General features: G+C 42.1%; 1 protein-coding gene across 1 annotated transcript in view; it reads left to right on the forward strand.

Annotated features, from left to right (window-relative positions):
• The window catches only part of LOC121898950 (zonadhesin), a 44,418-nt gene that overhangs the window by 9,977 nt on the left and 16,997 nt on the right, over window positions 1-17,444 (forward strand). Inside the window, exons 19-54 of the mRNA XM_042414490.1 lie at window positions 116-310; window positions 660-808; window positions 923-1,091; window positions 1,198-1,332; window positions 1,505-1,657; window positions 2,125-2,326; window positions 2,640-2,780; window positions 2,882-3,067; window positions 3,362-3,433; window positions 3,561-3,687; window positions 3,802-3,935; window positions 4,356-4,553; window positions 4,783-4,932; window positions 5,479-5,658; window positions 6,020-6,136; window positions 7,046-7,195; window positions 7,403-7,555; window positions 7,844-8,059; window positions 8,595-8,699; window positions 9,280-9,424; window positions 9,570-9,781; window positions 10,006-10,224; window positions 10,436-10,542; window positions 11,397-11,550; window positions 11,944-12,043; window positions 12,273-12,445; window positions 12,662-12,898; window positions 13,068-13,255; window positions 13,624-13,744; window positions 14,086-14,236; window positions 14,443-14,582; window positions 14,772-14,918; window positions 15,266-15,394; window positions 15,858-16,013; window positions 16,982-17,098; window positions 17,207-17,368. Of these exons, the coding sequence (XP_042270424.1) occupies window positions 116-310; window positions 660-808; window positions 923-1,091; window positions 1,198-1,332; window positions 1,505-1,657; window positions 2,125-2,326; window positions 2,640-2,780; window positions 2,882-3,067; window positions 3,362-3,433; window positions 3,561-3,687; window positions 3,802-3,935; window positions 4,356-4,553; window positions 4,783-4,932; window positions 5,479-5,658; window positions 6,020-6,136; window positions 7,046-7,195; window positions 7,403-7,555; window positions 7,844-8,059; window positions 8,595-8,699; window positions 9,280-9,424; window positions 9,570-9,781; window positions 10,006-10,224; window positions 10,436-10,542; window positions 11,397-11,550; window positions 11,944-12,043; window positions 12,273-12,445; window positions 12,662-12,898; window positions 13,068-13,255; window positions 13,624-13,744; window positions 14,086-14,236; window positions 14,443-14,582; window positions 14,772-14,918; window positions 15,266-15,394; window positions 15,858-16,013; window positions 16,982-17,098; window positions 17,207-17,368 (5,590 nt within the window). The remainder of the gene's footprint in view (window positions 1-115; window positions 311-659; window positions 809-922; window positions 1,092-1,197; window positions 1,333-1,504; window positions 1,658-2,124; window positions 2,327-2,639; window positions 2,781-2,881; window positions 3,068-3,361; window positions 3,434-3,560; window positions 3,688-3,801; window positions 3,936-4,355; window positions 4,554-4,782; window positions 4,933-5,478; window positions 5,659-6,019; window positions 6,137-7,045; window positions 7,196-7,402; window positions 7,556-7,843; window positions 8,060-8,594; window positions 8,700-9,279; window positions 9,425-9,569; window positions 9,782-10,005; window positions 10,225-10,435; window positions 10,543-11,396; window positions 11,551-11,943; window positions 12,044-12,272; window positions 12,446-12,661; window positions 12,899-13,067; window positions 13,256-13,623; window positions 13,745-14,085; window positions 14,237-14,442; window positions 14,583-14,771; window positions 14,919-15,265; window positions 15,395-15,857; window positions 16,014-16,981; window positions 17,099-17,206; window positions 17,369-17,444) is intronic.

Raw genomic sequence — 17,444 nt, forward strand, 5'->3', positions numbered from 1 at the left:
ATAAAGTGTATCTTCCATTTCAGAGTGTTTGCCTCTATCTATGTGAGATCTCAGATAATAAATGTCTGTTTTTCTCTGTCTTCTTTTCTCCCCCTGTCAATCACTCTATTCGTAGGGCTTTTATTGTCAAGAAGGCACTTTCTTTCCCGAGCCTTGTCCTGAGGGAACCTACAGCTCACGCTCTGCTCTCAGTGATGGGTCTGAGTGCTCCCCTTGTGGCGGAGGCCAGTATTGCACTGGTGTGGGACTCAAAGAGCCCTCTGGAAGCTGCGAGGAGCGCTTCTACTGTAGAGAGGGAGCCAAGTCTGCAGTACGAAAATGTTATATTAATATTTTATACAGAGGTTGTTAGTCATTAATAGTAGTGTCCTCTCTGAAAGCTTTCTCAATAAGTGATGCTGCAAAAAGATTAGAGCAAATCTCTACATCTATGACTATAATAGAAAATAATGTCTTATATTTCACATTTAGCAAGACACGCACACTAAGCCAGTTTATATATGATGATTCTTAATGTAGGGATGAAACTCATATTTCGAAACATTATGTTGTTTTGTGTTACATTCAGTTATTCAGAAAACCGTTTCAGGGATGAAATTACTTCACCATACAGTACAGTCTGGCTTGTCTTTACATGAATATACTCTGACAATGTCCAGACTCCAGTTGATGGGTCGACAGGAGGTTTGTGTCCATCAGGAAGTTACTGCCCTCTAGCTTCTTCCTCTCCCTTTCCCTGTCCCCCTGGCACCTTCGGCAACAGCACTGGCCTCAGCAGGGCTCAGGATTGTGTCAGCTGTCCACCGGGGTAACGTCACTCACACAACTCACTGTTCTCCTTTTGTAATGTGAATATTTTGATATCAGTTGATTTATATAAGTGAACTATGTAAAATGGCCAATACATCTCTCTCCCTGTCAGTTTCTATTGTTCAGGTTCCAACAACACCTCACCTTCAGGTCCTTGTTTTCCTGGTTATTACTGTACCGGTGGCTCAGCTTCACCAATTCAGTATGAAACAGAGGAGGGTTATTATTCCCGGAAAGGAGCAGTCAGGGCAGAGCCATGTCCTCTTGGCACTTTCCAGCCAGTAGGAAAAAATCTAGAATATACCAAGTTTAAAGTGTACTGTTAAAATTAGATAATGAGATAACAGCTTATTCAAGGCTATTCCCTTGTGTATAAATCCTCCACAGCGCCGAGGTGCACAGTCATGTGTCGAGTGTCAAGGAGGGAGACTGTGTAACCAGACAGGCTTTTCTCAGCCACCACTGTGTCCCACAGGACACTACTGTCCTCCAGGGTCCTCTTTTCCTCGCCCCTGTCCTCCAGTCAGTATCTGTGTGTTTGTGTGTCTGTGAATGTTTATTCAGCTGTTTATTGCTGTGCTTCAATCTCATCTTTTTTTTGTAAGTCAGTCACATTAGCTGTATCTCTTATTTCTGCACTTTCGATCAAGTTTGCATAATTGATACTGTAATATGACACCATGTTATTATTCAGGGCACCTACTCTGACCAGCCTGGTAACGATTCTGTGCAGCACTGTCGACCGTGTGAGGCAGGGTGGTTTTGCAGCAGAGCCGGTCTCTCTGACCCTCAGGGTCTGTGTGACCCTGGACACTACTGCACCTCTGGAGCCTCCACTGCCTCTCCAGTAAGACATGGAACAACTTTGATAACTGGACTTTAAAAATCTGAATAGTTTGCAATTGAAACAAAGTCAGTCAAGTCTGTCTGTTGGTTACATTATATGAGACAATGTAAAATAGTGCAAGCAGGGAAAATATGAAGCAACTAATGAGGTGGAAACTTACATTTTTTGCTTTCTAGATCATGGCAGCTGTTAATTTCCCACACACTTTAACTGCTAAAATGTTTCCTGCCATTTGATATGAATATTTATTTAGAGGCATGTTTAATACAAGTTTGCATTTATTAAATAAATAAAATTTGTTCCTCAAAAGTGTTTTTTTGGATAAGCTGCTGATAGTGCGTGGGAAATGAATGACAGCTACAAACTCAAACTGCCTACAGCTTTAACTTTTCTTCTTCTGACTTTAACTGAAAGCCAAAATGGTCCAACTTTGTGGTATTCTGATGATTACGCCAACACTCCCACAGGTGGCTGTGGCCTCTGGCGGTGTGTGTCCTGCAGGCTATGTTTGTCCACGAGGGACCAAGTTCCCCCAGCAGCACCCCTGCCCTGTAGGAACCTGGAGTAATACTGTAGGAAGCCAAAACCTGTCCTCTTGCTGGCCCTGCCCTCCTGGACTCTACTGCAACAGTACTGGGCTCAGCCAGCCCTCGGGAACCTGTGATACAGGTGTGGGAATAAATTATCTGCTACAATGGAAGAAAGCAGATTTGATGTTGTTTCATGTTTTTAAACTGTCAGTAAATACAAACAGCAGTCAACAGAGAATAATATCAAATTATTCGTAAAATTGTAATGAAGTAATTTAGATTTTTGTTGATTGACCATTCGAAACCTGTCCATATAGAATGTCAGTTCATTGTTAAAAACACAAAAACAGTGCAACAAGGGAAAAAAACACAAACAGAAAAGATTTTGTACATGAGATCATCATCGCTTCAGTGTTTTAAGTTACTAAACTTTTGTATCCACTGATTTATAGGATACTACTGTTCTGGAAGGGCAGTGTCCCCGATGCCCTCAGACGGTGTGACAGGGAACATTTGTCCAATTGGACACTTCTGTCCCATGGGCTCAACCTCTCCTGCACTCTGCCCTGATGGGACTTACACAAACACTACAGGTATAGAAAATTCATCCGATGACATTACATAACATATGAGTTATAAGGATTTTAATGCCTGCATTCCTTTCATTATGTCATTCTTTCTTTATTGCCTAAAGGGGCAGAAGCATGTGATGACTGCCCCTCAGGGACCTACTGTCTATCAGGAGAAGATGTCCAGCGCTGTCCAGCAGGACACTACTGTCTCGGTGGCGGTGTCGAGGGCATCCTGCCCTGCCCTCCTGGCACATACAGCCCCCAGTTTGGCCTCAGCCAAGTGGAGCAGTGCCTCATATGTCCAGCAGGTGAGAGTATTGTCACATGGTTGTCTTAATATCTTTGGAGGACACTGGAAATGCTGCCATTAAATATTTAGTAAGTTGAATTGGGTTTTATTTAATGTAATAAATTCTTATTATTTGCTTGCAAGTGTGGGAAGTTATTGCTTTAAATGAGAGGGAATTAATCATTTTGTTAAGGGAATATTTTATGATATTTAATTAATCAGAGAAGGAATATTTTCTATGCTGACAAGTGTGATAGCCTTTTTGTTCTTCTATCTGCAGTGATGCTTTCAATTCTTTGTGCTGTTCTAACAGGGTTTTACTGTGAGGACTGGGGTCTGTTTGAACCCACTGGGCCATGTCAGGCTGGTTACTACTGCATAGCAGGTACACTTCATGTACACTATGATGCTAGCACAGTTGTTGAGTTTGATAACTACACCATGTGGGCTGCTGATTTGCTGCTAAACTGGATTAGACAACTAAATCTAACTTAAATGTGCAACTTCTCAAGGTGTAAACTTTCAGAATCCGGATGGCAACTTCAGCACAGGAGTGGGAGGAGCATGTCCAAAGGGGAAGTACTGTCCTGAGGGCACCAGCCGTCCACTGCCCTGTCCAGCAGGAACATATTCTAACAGGTTGGTGTATATCAGTATCACATAATACACATTTTTAAGCAGCTAAACCCTTTTGTTTTACCACGTAAATCTTTATGTTTGTGTATGCATGTGTTTATATGTGTATGGTTGCAGTCTTTATTTGACAGACATCTCTGGCTGTAATCAATGTCCAGCGGGTCAGTTCTGTAATACTGCAGGTCTGAGCCGTCCATCTGGACTGTGTCAGGCAGGGTTTTACTGTCCAGGAGGAGACACAACAACCACAGGTAGAATGGCAAAATATTGACTTTTATGTTGTTATGAGAAGTTCATTTCATGTGTGCTTGTGGGATAATTTCAAAGTTATTTGCTCCATTAATCCTGTCTGCAGGGTAATGTGGTTCCATCCTCAAATATCAGCACAGATGTTTAATGCTTAATTAATCAATGATTAATAATGACTGTAGTTCATACATAAGTTAAATAGCAGAACGCAGAACTAATATATAATGTGTGGAGAGAAATCTTATGAACAAGCATCAGAGAAACAGATGCTGATAAATGCAGGAAATCTCAATGTGTGAGGGTGTTTTGTTGAATGACTGATTACTGAATTAATCAGGGTTTATCACAGGATTCATCACATTAAGGGCTTAGCAGTCATAATCTCCATGATTTACCACATCTAATTGGTTTTCCCTTTCCAGGCTCAGAAGGAGGTCTTTGCCCACCCGCTCATTACTGCCCCATGGGTAGTGCAACCCCAGTGCCCTGCCCAGCTGGAACCTACACCAACCTCACAGGCCAGTCAGCCTGTTCCCGCTGCCCTGCTGGCTACTACTGTCCAGAAAAGACTGGCAACTTCACCAAGTTCCCCTGTCCTCCTGGATTCTACTGCCCTGATGGTAAATTTACCCCCAAAACAGTCATATTTTCATTTCTTCATGAATTCTTTGAAAAACCTGACACAGCGTAAACTCAGCATAGCCTCTAAAGAAGCTAGGCACTTCTATCTAGATTTTATTTTAGTATTTATTAGCATGTACTGTACATCACAGGTAAATGTTTATAGTATTAAAAACATCAGTATCTCATGTGGCACTTATCTGAAGTCTAACTGTATTATGTACATAGGTACTAGGCATGCCACCCAGTTTCCCTGTCCTCGTGGATACTACAACCCAGAGCCCATGACTCAGAGTCTGGACAGCTGCCTGCCTTGTCCTCCAGGACACTACTGTGAGAAAGAGAGGCTGACCAAAGTGTCTGGAAAATGCAAGGCTGGTCAGTAATAGTGTTTTTGTTTATCTCTACCAAAGATACAGTCACAACAACCATACAGCCTAGTTTCTCAGTGTCAGGACTTTGTCCTCTGTGTCAGCCAATTTGTCTTTAAGGGCCGGCAAGCCAGTCCAAAGTAGTCAGGAAGACTTGCGAAGTAGTGAACAAAAAGTACACTTTAAACACAAAACATCACAACTCAACACCAGTTTCAACAACAAAAACAGCTTTAAAATACTGATTTACAAAGGCATTAACAGCCTGGCCCCACATGCCAACCACACAATGCACACAAGTGTTCAAAAAAAGAACAATGGCTACATGGTTTTTCTTTCTCTCACCTTGCTCTGTATTGCTGTCTGTCTGCCTTGTTGAGCTTCTTCTTTCACCCTGCACTGAGAAAGATATCAAGTGATATCTATGGTGATGCTACTGCATATGTCAACAGACAGAGTGTTTGTATATCACAGAGACAGACAGCAGTCAAAACATCAGTACATCATCTAATGTGTCCCCTACTCTGTCTCTTACTGTATTTGTTCCTCTCAGGTTGGTTCTGTGTGTCAGCAGCTTGGAACTCCCAGCCCTTTGACCTGGACAATTACACAAATGCCAACTGTCTTTGTCCAGCTACCTCCACAGGGGGGCGCTGCCAGGTGGGCTTTTACTGCCCCTTAGGTAGCTCAGAGCCCATGGCCTGTCCACCTGGAGCCTTCTGCAACATCTCAGGTATTTCAACACTGATAATCAGAGACATTATGGTACACACAAGCCATATATATATATATATATATATATATATATATATATATAATATTAAAAAAAACTTTTGAGGTGGTTATAAGATTTCCTTCTATGTTTGATGGCAAATTTGTTCTGGTCAGTACATATGTTAAAGTTATACAAATCCACAAGTATATAAAAAGAAGTGTAAGAAAAAGTAAATAAGACAGCTTTAGAGCAATTTAATTGCCTTTTAAGTGCGCACACATTATTCTGCATGAGAGGACATCAGTTCCCGGGCAACATAAATAAAGGATTATTTGATATATAATATGAAAATAACACATTTACTTATGTTGCTCACCAGGTCTGGCTCTGCCGATGGGCCCGTGCTCCGCTGGGTATTATTGTGTAGGTGGAGCCACTGAGGCCAGACCAACAGATGGAGAAACAGGCAGCATCTGTCCACCTGGGACATACTGTGGTAAGCCCTGCTTTACTGCTTTGGAATGGTTGTATCACTGACTTGCCAACAAAGTTTTTAAGCTTATTAATAGTCATATAATAGAGCACTTAGTGATAGAGACAGTACATTGAGTCCACAGATGACTGACATTATGCTTAATTTTAATACTTATAATTGAGTTTAATAGGAAAACAACATCTGAAATAGCAGCAGCACATATCAGCTTCTGCCCCTGTGAGGGAGATTTAAATAGTGGTTATCATTTGATGTTTTACATCCCTCAAAACTGTAGACCAAGGGCTTCTTTATACTGTAGAATCACCAATTTTCACAGACTGAATGGAAATCCAGGGGGCAGATATATCAGTTCTTCTTCTGACAGAAGCCTTGATACACCATGACACATTGCAGTCATATAATGAATATGAGCCAGTCCACCAAAAATGTAAATATTACTGAGATTGAAATGGTGGATTTTTATTCTAATGTCCTCTTAAAATATCATGAATTCTATATTTTTAAGTCTCATCGCATCATGTGTTATATTCTTTGGGCTGCTAGTTGGTATTGATTGGATTTTTTTTTTTTTACAGCAAGAGGGTCCCAGCCTTTTACATTGGAGTTTTTTCTTTATTCTGCAATGTCTTCCCACAGCCTAAAGGCATGCAAATTAGGTGGACTTGAGACTCTTAAGTAGCTATATTTATGACTGAGGTGGACTGGACACCCTAAATTACCCATGGGCATGAGTGTGAGTCATCATGTGCATTGGTCCTAGTCTGTTGATAAACTGTTGACCTGTGTGGGGTGTTTTCACACTTCCTGTCTGATGTATTCTGGTATAAGCTACAATACCCTATAACCCTGAATTTCATGTAAAATCAATGAATGAATGACTGCCTACTCATGGTATTTCTCACCCTCCAGTTGAGGGCTCAGGAGAGCCTGAATTGTGTCCAGCTGGTACTTTTTCCGCAGTGCCAGGTCTGACCAGTGAGGCTGGCTGTCAGCCCTGTACTGCAGGTTTCTACTGCAGAAGAGCAGGTCTCAGGACTCCAACTGGACCCTGCAGCCAAGGTCAGTCCATACATTGTGACATTGAGTCACTACTATCATAAAACTTAAGTAAGTTTCTGGGACTTGCCTGTTTAATAAAGGTATATGTGTTTGATACATCCTTTCCATCCTTTCACACTGATTGACTTGTGAAACAATGCTTTAATGATGAGCTAACCACCTGCTCAATGCTACTCTATAGTATTGTGTCTCTTGCCACCTCCATAGGCTATTGGTGCCCTCCTGGTCAGACTGTGGCTACAGCTCTTTCATGTCCTCTGGGCCACTTCTGCCCACCGGCTAGTGCAGCCCCAGAGCCCTGCCCTTCAGGAACCTACCAGGACAGAGAGAAACAGGCAGCCTGTACTGTCTGTGAGGCAGGTAGGAGCCCTCTTCACTCTTTTTACCTTAACACAGTTATTTAGTCTTGTGCCATTTCTGTTTTGCTGAACAGGCTGCTCGCAACCCAGCAAGTTATTTATTTATTAATGTTGATGGATTGTTCAAATACGGGTGCATTTATTATAAAGCACTTTGCCAGTTTGTTGAGAGAAGTACTCTGCAAATATCGACATTAATTTCACATCACCATGTTTTCAGTACTTTCCGATACTGACAGGGCTAATTTAGAAGCAAAAATAGACATTTACACATTTCTCTTCTTTCAAGGTTACTACTGTGATCTGAGACTGGGTCTAGCTAATGCCTCTTTGCTGAGGCCCTGCCCTAAAGGACATTACTGCCCTGCAGGTACAACCCTGCCTAATCAGCACCCCTGCCCTATAGGCTCCTTCAACCCAAGACAGCGCACAGACAGCCTAGCAGGTTGCATGCCATGCACTGCTGGACAATACTGTCCTTCTGTGGGACTGTCAGAGCCAGCAGGTGAGAGAGAGAGAGATCTCTCTTCCCTTCTCTTTTCTTCTCTTTTCTTCTCTTCTCTTCATGTTTTTATTATTAAACATTTTAATGTTTAATAATAAAAAACACTTAACTGTAATTCCAACAAACAAGCCTCCACACTCCACACGCTAATGATATTCATTATGTGTTGTTAGCTAAACTATTTGAAAAATTTAAGGTTCAGAACGAGGCTCCACATGTTTTGTTTAATATTTAAACACGCAGTTCATCCAAGTTTCAAATAAACATATTTTCTCACTTACTGCGTGTGCACATAGTTTTGCTCTTATGTTTTTGTCCAAGTTTTGAGACACCTATTTCAGAGATGGATATCTCAAAAGCTAGGCAAACTCCAAAGCTATATATACCGGAGGAAAGTGAGAAAATATACTTTATAATTCAGATGATCCAGTTGTATAAACCCAGAAGTGGTAGTCTGTATCATGTAGGGCTGTAAATTTGTCTACGTTAGTGTGTGATGATAATGTTGTAATGTTGTAATATTCTTTACCCATAGGACCGTGTCATGCTGGTTATTGGTGCAGAGAGGGAGCATCCTCTCCTAGCCCACTGGATGGACTCTCAGGTTCCTTGTGTCCGCCTGGTCAATACTGCTCCTCAGGTTACTGGCTTATTTTCCCTCAATAAGCAATCAGCCACCAGCAGCTGGCTCAGTGCTGCTACACTGTTGATGCTTAAAATGTATCAAGGGGATCTACATTTTCCAAATACTAGTTTTTGTAAAACAATGCTGATTCAGCTTGTTTTATAGGTTAATGTAACCAAATTTATACTGCATGAGGCTATTAACATTCTTGGGCTACAATGTTTTATTCATGCTAATTATCATTCGGTGGCCTACAGGAAGTTCTGACAACATTTATCTTGTAACTTTTGATATAATTTTCTTTTGATTAATTTGTACATTTGTTCTCTCTGACTTGGGGCACTGACCCATGCTTAAAAAATACTGCTGTAGGGTAAACTCTGCCTTGTCCTGAGTTGCTCAAAAGTGCACGCAGCAATGGGTACTTTTAAAAGAGTGCCTCACTTAAATTCTGCTTACACAAAAATGTCCCCCACTGTAATAGTATATTGTATAGCTAAAACCAGTATCTGCACTGTTCTTGTCATCTTTTAATTGTTTTCTGCATACTTTACTGGAGTTTAAATGTGAGTTGGTTCTTATGTCATCTTTACAGGCACCACAGCTCCTGTGGCCTGCCCTGAAGGAAGCTGGTCAAACAGCTCAGGCCTGCGTAGCCAGGAGGACTGCAATCCCTGTCTTGGGGGATTTTACTGTGACTCTGCTGGCCTAACAGCACCTACTGGACGCTGCAGTGGAGGGTACACCAGACTGCAATAAATGATATGAATGATAGAAATGCTTCCCAGCAATTTTATCATCCCCTGTTGTAAAACTAGCCACCACTTGCCCTTGCACACATAAAATGTGTGCATGAGTTTTAATACTCTCATGTTTCATATCCAGATATTACTGTGTAAAGGGAGCTGTCACATCCACCCCTACTGATGGAATTACAGGGGGACCTTGTCCTGAGGGTTATTACTGCCCAGAAGGAACTGTTCAACCTGTGCCCTGTGTTCCGGGGACATATGTAGCTGTTACATATGCTACTCAGTGTGAGCCCTGTGTACCAGGCTGGTACTGTGTGACTGGCTCTTTGTACTTGTGTCCTGCAGGTTTGTGTTTTGCTGTTTATGCTCTGATAAATGCTGTCAAAATATATTTTCAGTTGTATGCTGATTGTCTGATATTATTATAAAATTTCCATGATGAAAGATCACTGTTTCTGGAGTAAAATGATTGATAAATACACATAAATATACACTCACCCAACGATTGAAACAAGTTTTTGTATTCGTCATATTTATGCATTTCTTTGTGTTTGTTTTGCGGCCTCCAGGCTTCTACTGCCCTGAAGGAACTGGATTTGACATGAGAAGCTGTCCAGAGGGAACTTATGGTCCTGACCCTGGCTACTGGTCTATCTCTCAGTGCAGGCAGTGTGACGGTGGCCATTACTGCTCTTCCAGAAATGGCACAGCTGTCACTGGACCATGTCAGGAAGGATATTACTGCTCACATGGAAACACTTCTCCACAACCTCTCTCACAGGCTGCAGGTAAACAAATATCTTCACCAGACATGTGCTGAGTGTTCACACATTCAGGAAATACAATACAGTATAGTCTGATAATACCACATTTTTTCTAATGTATATGTCAGAAAATGGATTTGTCACCTCCTGGGTCTTATAATTCATATTCTCCAGCAGTGATCCTATTTTGAAGTGGTCGAGAAATGGCAACCTTGTTCTCTGTGTCTCTTACTAGGAGAGGGAGGGCCATGTCCTGCTGGTCATTACTGCCCCCAGGCCACCGTCCATCCTCTGCCCTGTCCACGTGGAACATTCTCTAACCTCACCAAATTAGTCTCCCAGGTCGCTTTGACTCATCACACTCACATGTCTCCATGGCTATGATTGATAGAGAAGTCTTTACCTTTGAATCTCCTCAAGGATGAAGTTTTGATTGAAACTGTAAACATTTGTTGTTTAGTGATTTTTATTTTTTTGTTGTGTGAATTGTGAAAATTAGTTTATGGATTAAACAAAAATGAACAACTGCATAATTCAAGATTGTTTTGTGCAGCATTATGAAGACCCAAAGTGTTCAATATTAAATTAATAAACAAGACATGCAATACATTATCATTAGAATATATACAAATAAAATATATATTCATGCATACCAATGCAACAACTTATCCCATAATTACAACGCCTTAACTAGCTCTGTCCTGTTTCTCTTGATTGACAAAGACTTATGAAATAAAACAATCATTTAAGGAAAAAAAAATCCTCAGAAAAAGAACATTTTGAAATAAAAACTGATGTCAAAGAAGCAGGATGACATAACATTTCATAATAATGAGCTGACTTCAAAAAATGTATTGGATTATTTGACAGTTTCTTATACATTGTCTGTATTTATTCATATGATTATTCATCTCATAATGTATAGATTATTTAATACTGAACACTCTGGGTCTCTGTACAGCATCATTTTGGACACTAGCCACTGCTACACCACCTCTATACAATATATTATATACAGCAGCTTTCAGTTTTGTTCAGTTCAGTCTTTCAGGCAGACAGTCAGTATCTACTCCCAAATCAATGTTGCAATGAGGCACTCTTTTTCAATTTTCTTACAGCCACTTTATCTGTCTTTCTTCCTCTCCTCCTTTTCCTTCCTCTCTGCCTCTCTTTGTCTCTCTCATTTCCCCTCTCAGGAGGATTGCCAGCCGTGTCTCCCTGGTTACTATTGCAATGCCGTGGGTCTCTCAGCACCTTCAGGAGAATGCTGGGAAAGCTTCTTCTGTCTAGGAGGTGCAGATCGTCCTGACCCTCCTTTGAGAGACAGCCGTGGAGGACCGTGCCCAAAAGGTGATCGGGTCTCTCAGCATAAGTTAGACATCTGTGTCTTAATTTGTTATGTGGACAAATGTGTCCAAGGCAACACAAAAAGGAAGAGCACATGGGTATAATGTAATCAGGTAGCCATTGTGTAGACAGTAAATAGCAGCCAAAAGCAATACCATGCATGGTATTGCAGGAAACACAAAAGCACATAATTAAGTTTAGAACTTACATAAGCCCAGAGACAGCTTACTGAACAGGTAAACAAAACACTCTTTCAAGTTAATAGGGCTAAACATAAGCAGCTGCTCTGTTGTTGACACTGGAAATCGAACCCTGTCCCCTGTGGATTGTATGTGTTTGTGTGCGTGTGCTTGAGTGTGCGTATCTCTTTCATGACTCTCGTCTTCACACAACTAGGTTATTACTGTTCTGAGGGCTCTGCGGCTCCTCAGCAGTGCCCCCTGGGAACCATCAGTACAGAAGATGGCCGAGCCAGCTGCAGTGTCTGTCCCCAGGGGTAAATTTGCTTATCACGGAGACACACAATCACTCTGTACCATAAACATATACACATTTGCGCATTTAAACACAGTGGATTATGCAAGAACTGTAAATATACATACAATACAATTTCCCTCTTACTTTGCACACACATATACACGCACAGACACAAGTACATCCACACATCACTGCCATCACCAGCAGCCAAGAAGTAAATTATTCCATCTTTGTTTTTGTCTGGATAGATTTTATTGTCCTCGCAGTAGCAACGGCTCTCTGTCAGAGAGTTATGAGTGTCCAGTGGGTCATTACTGTCCGTCCGGGACCTGGTCCAAACACCAGTACCCGTGTCCAGCTGGATCCATCAATCCGAACACTCGGATGGCAAAACCCCAGGACTGCTTGCCCTGCCCTCCAGGTCACACATCATTTACTGCTAATGATTATGAAATTCCTTAAGGTTATGTAGTTGACTCAGGGCTTAAAATGAACTTATTATATTAACAAAAAGTGCACTTCATACAACAGCTATTGTTAAAAACCAGGATCAAGAGGAGCATTATAATGATATACTGTATCCTAACTGGGATTCTGGTTTTCCATTTCACCCAGTTTCTCTATTTTTACAAAAAAGGTTCATTCTGTGCATCCTCTGGAATGGGTGTTGTATCAGGCCAGTGTGGTGCTGGGTATTACTGCCTCTCTGGGACTTCGTCCCCCACACCAGAGGATGGAGGGATGACAGGTGACAGGTGTCCTGAAGGTCATTACTGTCCCCAGGGTTCCTCTGCACCATTGCCCTGCCCCATAGGACGTTACAGCAACAAAACCAGGAACAGTCATCTCTCTGACTGCCTGCCTTGTCTTCCAGGTTGGCACTTATTTACCACAATTTTGTATTCACTTGTGTTTAATTATGTGTATTTAATCTGTCAGAGGGTAAAGTTCCCATTACATAACTTGATTTATCAGGGATACTCCCTTCACACAATATATGTGACTGCTTGCGACTGCTTAACAGTGTCCCTTTTGTTTTGCAGGCTTCTTGTGTGTCACCAGAGGGCTCCCTTTCCCTTCTCAAATCTGTCCAGCTGGCTTTTACTGTCCAAGTAGAGAAAACAGCAGCCTTCAAGCCTCAATACCCTGCTCACCTGGAAACATGTGCCCACCTGGAGCTCATAGACAGGTACCCTGCTTTCCAGGGACCTACCAGAATTTACCCGGGCAGGTAAGGAAGATGCAGATCTGTTATGTCCTGCAGTCACAAAGGCAAGGAACACCTACTATATAATGCTTTACAAGTGACCCCATAGTCACTGTGCTCCTGCCTTACACAGTAGATGACTTGATACAATGGATTCCTACATATTTGTCATAAACAGTGCTGTTAACTAACTGTATATGACCTGTAAAAATGGAATTTTTGTGCAGTGTGAGACTGTGTAATCTGCACATTCTGGAGGAAGTTATGGAGCTTTTATATCTAAAGCAGGAGTCTGACGTGTTTGTATCTGTTCATATTAGAGAACATATGTAGTCATAATTTTGTGTATGCACTGTGTAGCAAAAATTATATCCATGAATACTCCTCCACAGGCAGAGTGTGTTAAATGCCCAGCAGGATTTTACTGTGCTGGCTCAGTCGATGCTGACACTGGGCATGTGTCTGGGACTCACACTCCCATGCTGTGTCCTAAAGGACATTATTGCCCACCAGGTAGGATACAATAGTGCAGTCATTGCAACACATTCATGCATGACAAACATACAAAGTTATCAGACTCATTAGACAGAAGTATATGTGGGACACAAGTGATGTTGCTCACATAATTACACTGATTAATTAACTAATAATGTGTTGTATTGCATGGGATATGTTGTTGAATAGTGTTCTTGTTTCGTGTGTACTCCTGAACAAGTGGCTGTAACAGTAAATGGCTTTCTAATTATGCAAATGGCCATCACAGAGCGTAATCAAGATAAGGATGGTCTTCACAAACTGTTCTGTGATGTTTAGTCCTGGACCATCTGTAGATATTAAACGCTATTTATCTACAGGAACGCAGTCTGGTGTAGCATTCCCATGCCCAGCTGGTGCCTTTAGCAGGCAGATGGGGTTGTTCAATAAGTCGGGCTGTGAGCTCTGCCCTCCAGGGAGATACTGCCGTTCCTCTGGACTGGCTGCTCCCACTGGGGACTGCTCTCCTGGGTAAACACAGGCAAACTGAACACGTATTTCATCATGCTTACAGACAGACTATGAGAGATATGACATCCTGTTTCTGTTTAATTCTGTCTCCCTTGTCTATAATTAAACCTCCCTTATGCTCTGTCTCTCCCTCTGTCTTTCTCATCTATCACTTCCCACATCCCCCTCCCAAATCTTCTCTGTCCTCATCATCTCTCTGCCCATAGTTACCTCTGTATCCACGGTTCTGTTTCTGCCCAGCCAGAGGGAGGCCCAACAGGAGGCCCTTGCTCTGCAGGGTCCTACTGCCCTCAGGGTACCAGCTATATGGTTCCCTGCCCTGCAGGCACCTTCAGCTCCATAGATGGTGACATATAACAATGAATGATTAAACAGATACACCCTTGGTGACATTTGAACATAATAGGCTGTGTTAACGAAAGTTGTTGATGGTGTGAATCTTAGTAAATAAATGAGAAAAATTCCTACCCTTCTTCATCAGAAGGGTAGGATTTTTAATTAATTAAACATATAAGCTGTATTTTTGGTGTTCCAGGGGCAGTGTCTATAGAAGTATGTCAGCCATGTTTGTCAGGCCATTACTGTGCGGAGGTTGGCCTCTCTTCCCCATCTGGACCCTGCAACCCAGGCTTCTACTGCACAGAAGGATCCAAAACTGCTGCACCTTGGGGTAATATCACAGGTAACAAGATTCTTCTACTTGCGCTCAATGTAGCGTTAATAGAAGCACGGAAACATGCACAACGGGTTGTTTTAAAAATGGTATTTGTAATATACGGACTCAGGTAAATCTGTCATGAGGTTATAAAATGCTGTGCTGTTGACCATTTTTCCTCCTTAGTTATTATTTAACCTTTTCATGGATTTTGACTACATCAGCTGGAGAGGTCTCCACCGAACATTTACCAGTCCCCACTGCTTTCTCTTAGCAGTATATTCCTCTGTGGAATTAGAGAAAATGGCTCTGGCCTTTTAGTTCACTCACTAACCTAATGAGTAATGACATCCAATAAAGGTCTATTGTCTCAGTTACAGGAGATACCACGTCACCATCCCCACTTCCTGGTGTTTCAACCCCAGGTCAGTTCCATGGTGATGTATGTCCTGCCGGTCACTATTGTCCTAAAGGGAGTGAAAGGCCAAGCCCCTGTCCTCCAGGTACCAAACCAACATATCCAGAGAGGTCTGAAAGAATTTCTGTTGTAATGTATCATGAACCTGCTAAGTAGTAGTAGTAGTAGTAGTAGTAGTAGTAGTAGCAGAAGTATATAAGCCCCCAGTCATTTCCCCGAGAGAGTTATGTGTCCAACCTCCTGCTTTTTATTACATTGCTTCCAAAGGTAGTGTACAGTGCCATAAAGCCCCCAGAGGTACAGTATACTGGCTTAATGTATCCAGAACTTTAGAGGAGGTAGTAAAACCTAATGGGAGTCCAATAAAACTGTCATAATGGTCAGCTAGCTACTTAACCAAGTGAATAAATGGAGCCATCTACGGTGTGCACACAAGACACTGTTACATCATGCTATTTCCTTCTGTGTGTGTGTGTGTGTGTGTGACAAAGAAAAAGAACTAGAGGGAGTTATTTTTATTCTCATGATAATTTGTCTCCTCCATATAGGCACTTTCCTGGGGAGGTCTGGGGCTGAGTCTGAGGCAGACTGTGGAGCTTGTTACCCGGGTTTTTACTGCCCCTTGTGGGCTCAGACCTCTGCTGACCTCCTCTGTCCCCCCGGGTGGTTCTGTCCACCAGAATCAGTGTCTGGACATCAGCCAGGTACAATGTGCATCATCAGGGGTCAGCTCAGGTTTAACTACTGTAGTCTTTGCACTTCATCATTTTCTTTTTTTTTTCACTTAGTGTCTGATCTCATCGACCATGTCTGGTTTCCCAATATTTGGTTCAGTACACCAAGCTTCACTTACTGTAGTACTGTACTATACATCTTTAATTAGGGAATGGACAGAATACTATAGAGAAAAAATGGTTGTATTGAAAGTAGTGAGGTAAACTTTACTTGTAAATTATACATCAGGTTGCATGCCAATTAGCCAATAATGTATTCAATAACTTATCAGGTGGCACTTTTGTAGGAGTGGTTTTAACTGTAATAACTGCATACTTAACTTATTTTCCATGAGATGTTTACATTACCTGTCTTTCTACACCCTAAATTTAGTTATGGTGTAACTGTGTAGTAACCGGTGCTGTAACTAGTAGTGTGTAGCAGAACTCATCAATTACTTTACAAACCGTACATCTACATGTACCATGGAGATTATTTTATGCCTCAGATGGGGTTTTCTTCTCCTCCTCCTCCTGTGTTACATGTGCACCTAGAGTTTCTATGAAAGGCATCTTTGTCCCCTTTTCGCCTTTTATCAGGAAGACATTTTGCTAATTTGAGCATGAAATGGCCCAGAAGCTATAAATAGTTTCCAGCTCGTCGCTGTCAGAGTCAGGGCACCTGCTGCTGAGCCTGCTTTCTCTTCTCCTCGTCTCCCCCAGGATTTTCATACAGGACGAGTCACTCTCTTCTTCATTGCTTTGTTTGTGTGGTACCACACTGGGCATGGTGAAATACAGCAGCCATGCTTGCTTTCATGGATAATGCCCCCCTAAATGAACTTATGTGGATAAATCATAGTAGCACTACATTTCAAATGCAAATTACTCTTGTTTATTTTGTTAAAATGGAGATGAGAGTTTGAAAATTCTTGATTGCTTATCTGATTGTGTCACAGGATGCCAGTGCCCACCTGGCCATGCGTGCCCGCTTGGTAGTGCTGAGCCGGCCATCTGTAGCCCTGGCACTTTTCAGTCTTCATCTGGACAGTCTGCTTGTAACATCTGCCCACCAGGTTAAAAAAACACATCTGCACTCTCATGTTTATATACTATAAACTATACACAAAGAAACAAAGGTGAACTGGAGCATATTATGAAATGGGACACCTCACCTTGCCCAGGTTTTTACTGTATGGAAGGTTCATCTGTGCCATCTCCATGTCCAACGGGTGCTGTCGGTCCATCAGCTGGCAGGACGTCCCTCATCGACTGCTCCCCCTGCCCCTCTGGCTTCTTCTGTAACAGCACTGCTCTGGCAGAGCCGTCTGGACCCTGCAGCCCAGGTCTGACAGGCCCCTATCACCAAGGGAGAGGATGTCAGAGAATTGTGTTATAAAAGTGTCTTTTCCTCTCTTGTAT

This window comes from Thunnus maccoyii, chromosome 6 (genome assembly GCF_910596095.1).
Source record: "Thunnus maccoyii chromosome 6, fThuMac1.1, whole genome shotgun sequence".
Classification (NCBI taxonomy): domain Eukaryota; kingdom Metazoa; phylum Chordata; class Actinopteri; order Scombriformes; family Scombridae; genus Thunnus; species Thunnus maccoyii.